At 37.6% G+C, this 14,168-nt stretch overlaps 1 protein-coding gene and 1 long non-coding RNA gene across 2 annotated transcripts in view; both read right to left on the bottom strand.

The window, feature by feature from the left end:
• The window catches only part of LOC127508730 (NACHT, LRR and PYD domains-containing protein 12), a 38,628-nt gene extending 35,343 nt beyond the window's left edge, over positions 1-3,285 (bottom strand). The window contains exons 1-5 of the mRNA XM_051887020.1: positions 3,088-3,285; positions 1,197-1,233; positions 940-1,029; positions 729-866; positions 513-563 (exon numbers count right to left, since the gene is read on the bottom strand). Coding sequence (XP_051742980.1) covers positions 513-563; positions 729-866; positions 940-1,009 — 259 coding nt within the window. The 5' untranslated portion in view covers positions 1,010-1,029; positions 1,197-1,233; positions 3,088-3,285. The remainder of the gene's footprint in view (positions 1-512; positions 564-728; positions 867-939; positions 1,030-1,196; positions 1,234-3,087) is intronic.
• A 665-nt stretch (positions 3,286-3,950) lies between these two features.
• LOC127508985 (uncharacterized) lies at positions 3,951-8,021 on the bottom strand. Its single transcript, XR_007929068.1, has 3 exons — positions 5,913-8,021; positions 5,332-5,814; positions 3,951-5,025 (listed from the first exon to the last, which is right to left on the bottom strand). It is a non-coding gene; the product is annotated as an uncharacterized LOC127508985 (long non-coding RNA).
• Between the last annotated feature and the right edge of the window lie 6,147 nt (positions 8,022-14,168).

Genomic DNA, 14,168 nt, shown 5'->3' with positions numbered 1-14,168 from the left:
GTAAGCTCTTTGAAGAATACGGAATCGTGGTCTGGCGGAAGCACTTGCAAGGTGATCATTTGTGTTTATAAAGCATATACATTTGTATTTTTTTTTAGAAAATGACTTTTGCTAGATAAGACCCTTATTCCTCGTCTGGTATCGTTTAAAGCCCTTTGAAGCTGCACTGAAACTGTAATTTTGACCTTCAACTGTTTGGAGGTCATTGAAGTCCACTATAAGGAGAATAATCCTGGAATGTTTTCATCAAAAACCTTCATTTCTTTTTGACTGAAGAAAGAAGGACATGGACATCTTCTGATCCTGATGGACATAAGGTAATTTTAATTTGAAAGTGGACTAATCCTTTAACACTGCATGTGAGCTGCGTAACATTATGTCCCTGCTCAAAGATTGCACAACCTGATGAACGCAGATTGAACATGCACCAACAAGCTCCAACCAAACCCAACGAACGGGTCTGTATTGGTTGGCATCTGTCAGTACAGTGTGAGAGAATACGACTGTTGTACCTTGTTCTGCTGTGTGCTTCTCTGTCTCTCTCTCTAAGGGTTTTGGTGGCGCTGTGTGGAGAGAGAAAAGGAGAGAAGTAAAAAATGAAGGACAAAATATACAGATAAACTAAAGAAAAGAATGTTATGTAGCCAAAGCTTGTCTGTCCTATGAGCAATACTGCCATAAAACAAACTTCATTAGTTGTGTCTCAGTGAGCACTGTTATATTGATACCGTTTCCTGCAGTGTTGTAGTTGAAGGTCACTGGACCTGTGATGGTGTTTCCAGTGAGTACAGGAACATTGACAGTTGCTCCTGTTTCAGCATTCAGATCAACACTGACTTCACTGTGAGTGCTGCTGCTCATCTGGACTAAAATAGAGGGAGAATAATGATTTATTAAATGAAAACATTAAAATTATACTGATATTCTTTCCTTTATTACCTTCCTTGTGTTTCAGCTTTTCCTCTTCCTGCTCATCTAGTGTGTCACAATGCTGTTCAGCAGATGCCATCGTCCTTCACTCACTCACTGCTGATGGGCACGAAGAAAAAGGGTTGCACTTTACAAAAAGGTTTATTTGTCAACATTAATGTATTAATTAACATGAACTAAGAATGCGCAATACATTTGTTACAGTATTTATTCATCTTAAAGGATTAGTTCACATTAAAATGAAAATTATCCCAAGATTTACTCACCCTCAAGGCATCCTAGGTGTGTATGATTTTCTTCTTTCTGATGAACACAGTCAGAGAAATATGAATAAATATCCTGACACAGCCAAGCTCCATAATGGCAGTGAACGGGATCAACAAGTATGAGCTGAAGAAAGTGCATCCATCAACATCCATCCATTATAAACGTACTCCACATGGTTCCGGGGGGTTAATAAAGTCCATCTGAAGCGATGTGTTTGTGTAAAAAATATTCATATTTAACAAGTAAAATATCTAGCTTCCACCAGACCACCTTCCATATTCAACTTACAAAAATAGTGTAACTGATGTCTTATGGAAGGTGTAGGATGTAGCATAAGCTTTTTGAACTGTGAGGGTGCGATACAGTTTATGGTATACTTTCAAATCAGAATTTATAACAAAAAAATCAAAAAGCGCCTCTTTTTTGAGGGGTTTATTACAGCACAGAGAATATATAGCCTACTATAATTTTTTATCACTTTCAGCAGTGTTCCTAGAGTTTCCTGTAAAATGGCACCAAGATTTATATCACTGTATGTGGGTATGGGAAGCTTTTCAATTTGTTTAGGCCACATCCAGGTGGAAATCCCCAAAATAGTCCTGGTGCTTCGGAGGTTGTATATAAAATTAAACCGACAGTAGGTGACAACAAGTATCTGTCTTAACGTGAGTCATTGATTAATTCATTCAGGCGATTCAAATTAGGCAAACCTGGTATTTTAAAACTGGACAGTCGGCCACTCTAGGCCTTGGGACTTAGTTTTGTATTTAAGACCTTTTACTCTGTATTGCAATCGTGTGCCTTGATTTCTAGTGTCATCTGCGTCTTGTTTTGCCCATTAACCCTTGTGTATACAAGTACTGATGTTTCTGTCAGGTCTCGTCTCAATATCCTCATGACTGTGTGTAAAGCTGTTACGGCTGCAGTTAGTTAGAGTTCCTGCTTTTGCTTTATGTCTGTTAGAGTTCCTGTTATTGTGGTCTGTTAATGTTTTTCAGTGTTCACTTCATTTCTTTTCTTCCTGTTTGCTATTAAAACGTATGTTTATATCTATATCCATGTAAAATTGATGTCATATGGACAAAAGATATAATGCTATACATATCGAAGTGCTATAATGGTTACAAATATGAAAAAGCTGTTGAATGAAAGCTAAATGAACATACTGTTTTATAATATAAATGACAAACATGAACAAAATTACTGATCTGATTAAATTAACATTAACAATGTTGCATCACATTAAGAAACACTTAATGAACACAACAAACACTCTAAACTCTTACTGTATTTTTGAAATCTATTTTGTACATTGAGACACACATCAGCTTTGCACACATCTGTAGGCTATGTTTTGTTTTGTTTTTAAAGACAGGATAGTGGACAGAGACGAGGGACTGGGACGTGACGCAGGTCAGGCTCAAACCTGCAGAACCTGTGACCTGATCTAGTGCACTACTACCACTGTGTCACTAATGTTCGGCACTTACAGTGAACTACACTGATGTAGAAGAAATGCTGCTTATTCATATAGAATTCAGCATACAGACAGAAGCAGGCAGTATTACATCAAACCTGTCTGCAGCCGCATGAAGCTGTTGAGTGATAGTTTCTCATTCAAAGAGTGGAGTGCACGAAATACTGTTCAAGAAATCACAGACTCACTAATAGAGAGGAAAACAGAGAAACAGTGATTTCACACCATGCGACACAATATCAGAATGTGATTCACTTACAAAGACACACTTGATCATCTGTTTGATCACAACATAAAGGTTTAAAACCATCAGAATGACTTCAGCACAGCATTAACGTCTCAGAAGTGACCAATGACACATCATGAGACGACACACACACATGAAAACAACTAAAGAAAGATGAAACGCTCACCTCAGATCCTTCTGTTTCCTCCTCTGAACTGTTATGTTGAACAGCAGCTCTGGAATTTCTTTCACTCCTACAGATGATGTAAACATTTTCAGGAAAAGACGTGACAATAAGAATGACAGTCAGACATGTCAACACATGCACTCACTCTGATCTGCTTTGTTATTCAGAAAGATTCATTCTCAGGAAGTAGTTTTTACAAGTTTATGAAAATGTGGTTTGGACATTAAATGTGTGTCAGTGTATGTTTCCATAGTTTGCTTTTCAATTTGAAATAAACTGCCTTTATTTGTATTTTCAGAAAATAAATAAATTAATTAATTAACTAAATAAGTTAATTAATAGATAAATAAATTAGGCCTGATACTTTGTTTTGTCAGGTAGAAAATGGGGGGAGGGGTGAAATCCCCCTTTCCTCTGATTGGTCATGCAGAGATGAACCCGTGGTGTCATCAGTTCTTCCTCAGTTCTGTGTGACAGAATAATAGTCTTCTGCTGTTATAGTTGTACAGATTATTAAAGTGTAATTGCATCTACATATTCGGGACGTGACCAATGTTGAATAGCTTATTTGGAAAGGCACAGATAATGACATCATTATGAATAATGAATTCTAATGAATAATAGAAAAGACACTAAAACACAGTCACTCTGTGTGCTTGCTGGATAACAGGTGAGTCAGGTTAAAGCACCATATTTTAGAATTACAATGCAATATGGAGTGTGTAAAGTGAATGAGTATAAATCTAAGAATGAAAATGTGCACAGCATGGTCATGGTTTATTGCTTTTATTAAAACAGCAACATAATGAAACCGACATACTTTCCAACAGAAGTATGTATTGGTATAAATTGGAATACATTTTCTGCCAAGTATAACAGTTTGTAGTTCTGTTCACATGAAGGACGATAACTCTTAATTAAGTTTTAAAAGCTGTTCTAATTTTAAGAAAATATTGATGTTTACACCAGAGCTACTGTATAATAATATATATAACCAAGGAACGATATTCTTGTAATCTCTTTCAGACAGGACTCTTTTTTTGTTTCTGTCTTGGCTATATTTGCTATTCAGTTTCAGCACATTCATGGGTTCAGTTTATGCTTGCCTCACAACTAAAGCTAATTAAATGTGGTTATAGAGTTCCCAAAGGCTTTATTATGTTTTACAGGTTTTTTAATTGCTTTGGTGCAGTTTTCACAAGCAAAATTGGTACATTTTCAAAACTCTTAGTACTAATATAACAAAGTAAGTGTTTCATCTTTATAAATGTTTTGTTTACAGTAACTGCCTTTCATAATGCTATTACTATCAAACTTTTGATTTGCATCGCTTTTCATTCAGTTTAATACATTTGTCTATTATTTAATCCAACTCATTTAATGATTAATAAATGAACCATTTTTTACATCTAAAGATAGATATTGATTCTATAGGCATAGTTTCTATAGAACCCATTTGCATTTTCCAATATGGATAACCAAATGTAATGAATTCTTTTTTCATAAGTGATATTTCTCACCACGCAGTCTGCTATCAAAAGCTTAACACGGCGCCAATTATGGCAACAAATACACTACTTCACCCCGGAAATTGGCCGGGGACCCACAGGTACACGAAGTACCACAAGCACACAGATACGTAGTGGCTGAGACAGATATCGGAAAATGATGGAATGTTTCACACAATTTATTCAATAAACACTTTCAAGAAAATAGTCCAGTCTCTTTAATGTATAAAAATTAAAAAAGGTACATCAATCATAAACTTCTTGCACATCCACACAAACACAATTTTATCACTTCAGAACTGGGGAATTCGTCTTGCCTATCGGATAAACACATCAATACAGCACCAATACCCCCGTTGTGAACGCTGCAGACCGACAGCCGCACCACCACCACACACAAAGGACACCGGCTAGTACTGGTACCCCAATTCTGAAGGGAAAAGAGAACAAAATGAGACACAAGCACACACACACATACACATATGCACTTTCCATGTTATGATTTGGCCAAAAACACCCATCACATGTTGTCAGAGGGATCAGTCACCCAACAATGGTGACCTTCCTAGTTGGTGCTCATTAGCTGTTGAGAGCACAACATCATCCTATAAAGTGTAAATCAAACGTACATAACAGAACAAACATGCAAAGCACAAAACAACAATTTCCTAACAACAAATTCAATAAAAACAAAATAGCAAAGGCATGTACAATAAGACACAGTAGTAGTAATTACCCCACTTCAAATCCTCAGGTCAATAAGGTTCGAGCCTCCTGAATCTCAATGCGCCACCACAGGCTGGGAACACATTCCGGTCGTCAAGGTGATCACCCAAAACCTTTGTTGGCTCATATACTAGGAGGGATGTCAAAAATGGAGTTGGTCCACTCGCAGTTTGGTCATTTACCTCATGGCAGCCCTCTTTCCTATCACTATCCACTCCCGACTGGGGAAATCTACAGCAGGAAGATCAGCAATCTGCCAGTGCCTGGTAGTCAGCTTAGTACGAATCTTTGTTCCCATTCACGGCCAGTCCTTTCATTTGCAGTCCATACAAGTGTCCCACATCTTATCTAGTCAGATTGAGCGCGGTATTAGACTACAGCCAAAACGTGCTGCCTGGCACAAGTACGTCAACCAAGAGTCACCTCAAGCAGGTTCAGGGAAGTTTGTCATGTGTTTGGAGAATCTGCTAGCCAGTCATTGGCAGCACACATACTAAAAGGCACAAGGCAGACAAGTGCTATGAAACATGGATTGAACTTGAGCCAGATATTTGAAAAAATATTCTGAAACAAAGAGTGTTACCATTTTACCTTGCGGCACATCTGGGAGCCAGTCCAGATGGGAGAGTATATGACCCATCTGAAATCTTCCCATTCGGTCTGGTGGAAGTGAAAAGCACCTCTGCTGAAAGTGTAGGTCAGGCTTCATTCATTAAAATCCAAAAGGTCAAGCCAAACTCAAAGAAACACAAATATTATTCGCAGTTTCAAGGCCAGCTTGCAGTAACCGGTCTGCAGTGGTGTGACTTTGTGACTGACACACAATCAGACATAACCATCCAGAGGATATTTTATTTGTGTATTGATGTTTTTCTTTTTAATAGTCAGCTTAGGCTATTTTGGATCATCAGTCATGCTCCGTAAACACCGTCTGTCACAGACACGAATTGTATTTTTAATTTCACCAAGCTGATTGCACTAAAAAAAACCCTGCAGTCATCATGCTTTCGGTCCATTTTTTTTATGACTGTCCTGCTTACTGTGGCCATGCTTACAATAAAGATGTCAGCAATTACTTTCTTCCTAAGGCCAGCAGCTACACGGCAGCAGTACATGAAGAGCTCATCCATGAGCTGGATTTTCCGTGCAGGACTTGGTGTTGGGGAAGCTTCTTGACCCATCCTCTGTGCTTTTGTCCAGTACACAAGGTTTGTGGCAGATGGACAAACAGACTCCCAGAAGATCTGAAAAACTTCTTGTGAGGGAAGCCTGGTGTAGTAGCGGATTGTGTGATCAGACACACAAAACCTACTAAAAGTAGTTGGTGTCTCCAGTGAAATTCTCTTTAGCCTAGCCTCCAGCTCTGCCATGTATTCCAAGGCTTCATCCAGTGCACCTACAAAATGACAAACAAATTTAAAGGTTAAATAAAGAAATGAAAAGAAAAAAAAACATGAAACTACTCAAGTGGATTAATTATGTAGCACTTTATACAATACTGATCAAAGCACCGTTACAAGAATAAACAGTGAATTCAGAGATGCAAACACTTTTAAACCTGCTGTAAAGCAGCTCTAAAAGCCAGTGTATATAATGTATAGAGTTGGAAAAACACAGTATAATACATTTGAAAAGTAATATAATAAGTATTTTATTGTCTTACTCTTCATTAGCATACAAATTTGCAAGTTCATAATGATAACTGAATATTATACGATGTTTTCCAGGTGCAGGTTCTGACTTCTGAAGTACCCAAATATTTACACTACTGTGTGAACATTTTGCCTCTACACTTAAACTCAGATACTTACCGGGAGGGGTGTGTGCCACGTAGTCATGGTCCTTGATGCTAACTTCCAAACTATCATTAGTCAGGACATCCATACTCTTCGGGGCACACACATCTACCCCTTGTTGAGCACTAGATCTCTCGAGTGCAGACTGCTTTTAAGGTAGTACATAAAAATTGTTCCACTGAAAACGACTGGGAACTACACCAACCTTCAGACGACAACTTCCCTGAATGTAGTCAGCAGTGGTGAAATGTTGACTACAGACTAACGTACTGCCTCTGCAAATTACAAACGTCGACCCTTCATCTCTTCTGATTGCACATACCCACTTATTCTTTGATGTGCATTTGATGGGAAGTCGTGAAAACTGAAATAAGGTTGTTTTTGTTTTGAATTGCTACACTGAGGCACACAACAGAACGACTTGCTTCTGGATAACCGGAAGCAACTAACGTGGAAGTGCGAAATTAGCCTATGGTGTGCAAGTTACCCCTTCTAACATAAAATATTCGTAATGCAACTGCCACCAATAGCTCTTACCTCCAGGACATAAACACGGCGCACCAGAAATGACGTCAATTCCGAAACCCCGAATGATACACTTCCTTAGAAGTCAGTCTCATCCCCTTTTATACCCCTGGAATGTATTCAGTTAGTTGGTTTGTTGCGGCTTAAGTTTGAGTCTTTGGTTGAACTTTGCAGCAAAACTTAACTTAGAACACGAGACTCTCGACGTAAGAAGAAAGGAAAGTTAAAGTAAAAGAAAAAGGAATGTGAGTAAAAGTTGGATGGCTTGAATGAGCTGCTTGTCTGTCCTTTCATTATCTGTTTTTTGTCTTAAGCAATATATATTTATATATATATATATATATATATATATATATATAATTTTTTTTTTTTTTTTACATTTGAGCCCCTGCCCCTGAGGAACTCTCTGCACGTCCCTGCTCCAGTGGGATCATCCCTGTAATAAGAGCACTGTAAGTCACTTTGGATAAAAGCATAACTGTAAATAAATGTAAATGTGAATTTTATAAATCATTTTTTTCCGTGTCTCGGGCACAAACGCTAATTAAAGCTGCTTATTTCTTAAAGTTAACTTTTTCAAGATACTACTATAATATAATACTATGTATATATAAATACATACATTTCATACAATTTCTATTTGGGATCATAAAGGGTTAGTTCACCCAAACATATAAATTCAGTCATTATTTACTCGTCTTCACGCTGTTCAATCCCTGCTGGTTTCTTTTCCCCACAAATGCCTCCGTCACCTTGTCTTGCAGGTCCTGCTCCACCACAAAAGCTCTGCAGCAAACATACAGACATCAAGAATCAGAAAAGTGCTGTAATAACTCTGTTTAAATTACAATAATTAACCCTCTGGTGTACTTCGTTTGGGGACGACACTCGTGACCTTCAGGGTCTCTGGAGATCCCAGACAACAAAATGTAATTTTGTAACAAAATAATTTATTTTTTTATTTTTTTTATTTTAACAAATGTAATTTTACTCTGTTTATTAATGTTTTTACCCCACATTTGTGCAGTTTTTGGAAGATTGACGATATCTTTGAAATTTTAAAATAAAATAGGTTTTTATAAAACAACTATTTTTAAAATAGGTTTTTATACAACAACAGCTTTTTATGTAAAATTTACTTTATAAAAGACCCACATTCCTAGCTTTCATGGCATGGATAATTTGACATGGATTTTTGAAAAATGCCGCTCTGCAGCCATCTACTGGATAAAGTGATCATTTTTTACTTTTAAAGCTGCATTTTCCAAAAGATGGGCAAAAATCTTACACTAAACCATGTCAAATTATCCATGTCATCCCCATGAATGAAAGTTAGAAATGTGGGTCAGGACATTCTAAAACGCTTAACAAGGCTTAATTTACTAAGACAGTGTTATTAACAGACCAAACTCAGTAAAGACCAAACTAATAAAGCATACTGTGTACAGAAAAGCAGATGAACCCAGAATGTGAAGGCGACACATTTAATTATATGTTGTGTTTTCCTCCCATAAAGAAAATGCTTAATGTGGCTTAATGTACACACAGTGACATTAAAAGAACAAACTTAGTAAACAGATCAGATTTTATCTTTTAATATCAATTGGTAGGCCTACTAAGTGATATTAAAAGATCAAATTCTGCACAAACCATTTTTTTCTGTATAGGGCAATTCCACGCAAAGGTCATCTTTACCATGAAAAAAAAAAAGTTTTTTTTACCAAAAGAACAAAACCCTTTTTAAATTGTCAATTTAGGTCTGTATTATACTGTGTTAATGTGCTCCAACAGAAATTAAGAAAATTGCCTTGTTTATCCACAATATGAGGTAAGCAACAATGCTTAAATAAAATTTTCAACCAACCATATTTCATGCTTTCAAAAAAGGGATCAAAGTTTTTAAAATTTTATTTTAACAGTAAGCATTGTGTAGAAAGACGGAGGCATGCCTAAGAAATAAATACACTCATTTTGTCATAACAGCACTGCCTGATGAATTTATAAGGGCGGGAATAAAGAGGTCAGGACGCTTCAGTGCTCTGTCACGTCCGTAATGTTTTAAAGATTAAGTTTATGTCATATAACAATTATAAATGCAAATAACTTGAAACTTTATATGCAAAGCTAAATTATGCTTATTAGAATCAACAATTCATTTCACTACGTTGCTCTGAACAACCATAACAAGCGTTACGGACGTGACCGTTACGGGCGCTTCATGTTAAGTCATATGACTTGCTTCTTGCTGTGATCTGTTTCAGGCTTACCGTATATATCAGAACATATCCACTAGTCACAATACTCTTTGTGCTTTGTTAGTTTTGATATGAAAAAGGTTCAACTTTCAAATTCAGTCGATTTTATAACAAAATTTAAACAATAGATGTCGCTCTTTAATAACCTACGGTGTGTGATTAGCTACTGCAGCGCCTGTAAGCGGCAGATCAAGCGGATCAGGCGCACATGAACCGATCTTCTCTTCCTCTTGCCAGTTACAGAACGAAATATGAACATCAAAAGGTAGGCCTATATGATACAGTACAACTTACAGAAGAGCATTGTGTCTCATAGGACACTTCCCTCGGGATGTCGCGTTTTTACCTGTTGGTTAAAAAAAATGAATAGCCTATTGATCATAATCCGTGTGATCAAGCTGACAAAATAATAATATTGCAATAATTTTGACTTGAAAAAGTTAGATCATTTTGACGCTTTAAACTGAAAACTAGCCGAAATCCGTGTGATCATTTAGACACAAACATCTGACATGATTGCGAGTGACAATAGCGTACGTCAATCGGTTCACCTGACTGGGGAAAACATGCGATTTTAAAATGCTTTATGATAAACATTAATATTTGTCAACGTATTTTTGCAAGCAGTTCTATAAGAAGGAAAATCATGGTCTCTAAATTGATTCTTGAACAACGCACATGCTTTGTCAACATGAGAAATAGGTCTAATCCATAACCTTTTGCAATACAGAGTATAAGTTTAGTAAAAAGATACCATACTGGTATCCCGGATTTCAATATTTGGTGGTTTAAATGCCTGCTAGAGGTCTCTGTGAAAAGTTTTAAAGCAGTCTTCTGTGCCGCTTTCAGACCGGTCACATCCATAACATTGTTTTTTCCTCATTTATACGAATACGAAAAATGAAATAAAGTTATTATTTTATGCTCTGTGGAGAGCCAACCCTTCTTCATTCAGTGGGCAGTATTACTTTTGGTTTGCGCAGTGTAATTCACAGAATTCTTAAGTATGTTGTCGAGTAAAGCATGTATATTTCCCTCATCTAAAATATAAAATGATTGTATAGACTGACATTTTTCTAATGTCTGGACTCCTTTAGTAAGGGATTATGAATATATAAATAGACGGTTTAATATGTTGCTATTAAATGCATTCTTTGAGCGTTTATATTTCAAGTCACGAGTGTTACTACTTTTGTAACATATGGGACGGGACAACAGAGTTGGAGATCCACGTGCAGGCTTATTTAATATGAGCGTAGTCGTACAGGCAGAGGTCAAACACCAGCAAACAGATACAAGAGGGCAAGGCAAAAGAGTAATCCAAACACAGGCTATGGTCAAGGCAGGCAGCAAACGATCATCAAACAAAGAAACAGTCCAGGGTCAAAAACACATACAAGGCAAGGAACAAGGAACATGGAGACAAGATAGAAAACAAGGCGCAATACAGGGCTAAACAATACTCAGCAATGTGTGTGTGTTTGAGTGCAGCTTATAAAGTGTCACTGGTGGGAAACAGGTGTGAGTGTGTGATTGGTTCCTAGATGGGGAATTATGGGAAATGTAGTCCAGAGTGATGTGTGACTGTGTGTGCCATGACAAGGTCACAATGGTGAACCGGTGACCTCTGGTGGGGAGTAGAAGGAAACAGCAGGCGCAGGATATGTGACAACTTTTCACACTAACATAAAAACAGATATCATTCCAGTTTATTTATTTATTTGTAGATCTAGAAAGTGTTAACCACTGTACAAAGTTGCATGCCATTTGGACAAATTTTTCATGCCATTTTTTTATTTAAGCAAACATCATTTGGGGTCAGAAAGAACCCAAAGACCACCAGAGGGTTAAAATAAACTACAACTTAAGATTTAAATAGATTGTATTCATTTCTGCAGTATCGTCACTCAAAGCCTTTGATGGCATCAGTCCTTCATCAGCCTCTCTCCACCGGATAAACACGTGATCATCTGTCTCTGTAACATCAGACAAGATTAAAGTTTCCTCTGAGATTGATGTGCTCAACACTACATTCACATGATGATGATGATGTTAACTCTCTTTTTATCCAACACAAATGTTCCTTCATTTATCAACAGTACTAATGGACAAATACAATAGATAACTTATGTGTAGTTACTGTAGATTTATTTATATTACTGTACATTCATGTAATGTAAGCAGTGTTGAATTCTACATAATAGCACACACACATCACTCTGATGTCTGTTTCATGTTGTGATGTGCTCATCATCTGCAATACTTATTGAATATTTTCCTGTCAGATGTTAAATAAACATTTAGTAAGAGACTTTATGATGTATATGGTTCAGAATTCATGTAAATCCACTTTGGAGATATATGTGTGCTTACTAAAGCTCTCCTGTTAGCTGTGCATAATAAAACGTGTTTTTACAATAAAATCACAACTATACTGTACTGTCTAGCGTCTTTACACCTTCAACACTTCAACAGTTTACTCTACAGTAGTTCAACAAATGCGATTTTAACACAAGGAACTGTTTTTAGTTTTCAATACTCACATTTGAAAACATCCGGGTCACTTTTCTCTTCCATGTTCGAGTATGACGAATCCTCTCCTGTGGCCTCCTGGGATAGAAGAGTGTCCATTGTGTCATGACTTCGGTCTGATTTGCCATGTTTTGTTGTCTTGTCTCTGTGTCTGCGTGCCCTGTTGTCTTTAAGCTCATCAGTTTTGTTTTGACAGCTCTCCATGTGCTCTGCTGTCAGTGTGGCGTTTTCCCCTCCCACTCGTTATCCTCATCCTTAATTGTGATCTGTCTCACCTGTTGCCACTTATCCCTCGTCTGCTTTCCCCTATATTAGATCCCCTTGTGCTTAGTCTTTTGTCAGACCGTTGTTGTATGTTTGCGCTAACGCTTCGCTCGTGACCTTCTCTTCTTGTTGCCTAGTCTTGCCGTGTTGTGTCTTTTAGGCTCCAAGTGTTGTCTGTTTTGTTTCTTTTGTTTTTGAACAGTTCTTTCTCATTCTGCCAGACTTTTTGTTCTCCTCCCTGCCCTGGCTATCTTTGTGTCCTTTGAGACTTGGATGCATTGCTCCAGCCCCTCTCTGCATTCTCAACGCTCTCACCTGGAGCTTGGTGAGACTTCAACGCTGCGTCACGGACAGCGCTCTAGGCAGAGTGACTTCTACGCTGCGTCACAAGCGACGCTAGGACTTTATTTTGGACATTCTCTCTCTTGTGTTCCTGTTGTTTTTTTCCCCCTGTGCTCAGTGAGGGCAAAATAAAACTTTTCTGTTACCTGCAACTGAATCCGAGTTTTTCCCTGACACATTGAGGAACACCAAAGACTATAGAATAACACAAGACGCGTCACTCGTATTGTTTTGAATGGGAGAAAGTGCAACATGCAATATGGCAGAATAAGTCCCGCCTTCTAAATAAGAGCCAGTCGCCGATTGGTAAAATCATCGCGTCACTGCAGCGACTGTTAGAAGCTCCGGTTTCTATAGAAACAGTCAGACGCGCGCCTCCGAAATGAGGCACAAGAGACACGCATTTAAGTCTGCGCATGCGCATTAGCTTGATCCAGCCTAAAAAAATACAGTTTTTTTTGCCATGATTCGAGCGTTTGGGAAAAAAAAAATGAGACAGATTTCATTGGTGATTACAAATATGAAATTTAATTGAAAGCTTGGCAAACAGCTTTGGAGAACTTGATGTTTCCCCATTCAAAGAGATAGGAGCCGAACTTACATGCCTGAGAGGTGTTTCAAAGATGGCCGCCGAGTGAAATGACTTGTCTTAAAGGGACTTTGGGAACACTTCAGAATCTGGGCGGAAGCAGTAGACCATCCAGGAACTTCTTGACTACTTATTTATGATTACTGAGGTTTCTGACATACTTATTCGCTCGCCTACTGCTTTTAACCTACTATATAGTAGAGAATTAGGCAGTTTCAGACTCTTTCAGCCAGAGTGTCTCAACTCTCATATTTAACGGCTCTGACGAATAGTTGTTCTCACTGTCCAATGACAGCGCGTGTTACATTTACAAGTGAGAGAGGATTGGCTCTTCAAACTGAGGCGAAAGTTGATTGGTTGCTCCCATGTGTGTCCTGACCAATGGCATTTTTAACTCGATTGGCAAATGCTTTTTAAAAAGCGGTTTAAAATGTGCATTTAAAATGATTTATTAATGTACTTTTTATTGTTGTATTAATCTATTTGATTCATGTTTTAAAACATAAACAGTTTTAAATTTGTGTATTTATTCATACATTTAAAA

Source organism: Ctenopharyngodon idella, chromosome 3 (assembly GCF_019924925.1).
Source record: "Ctenopharyngodon idella isolate HZGC_01 chromosome 3, HZGC01, whole genome shotgun sequence".
NCBI lineage: Eukaryota > Metazoa > Chordata > Actinopteri > Cypriniformes > Xenocyprididae > Ctenopharyngodon > Ctenopharyngodon idella.
This window is presented reverse-complemented; position numbering and strand designations above follow the sequence as displayed.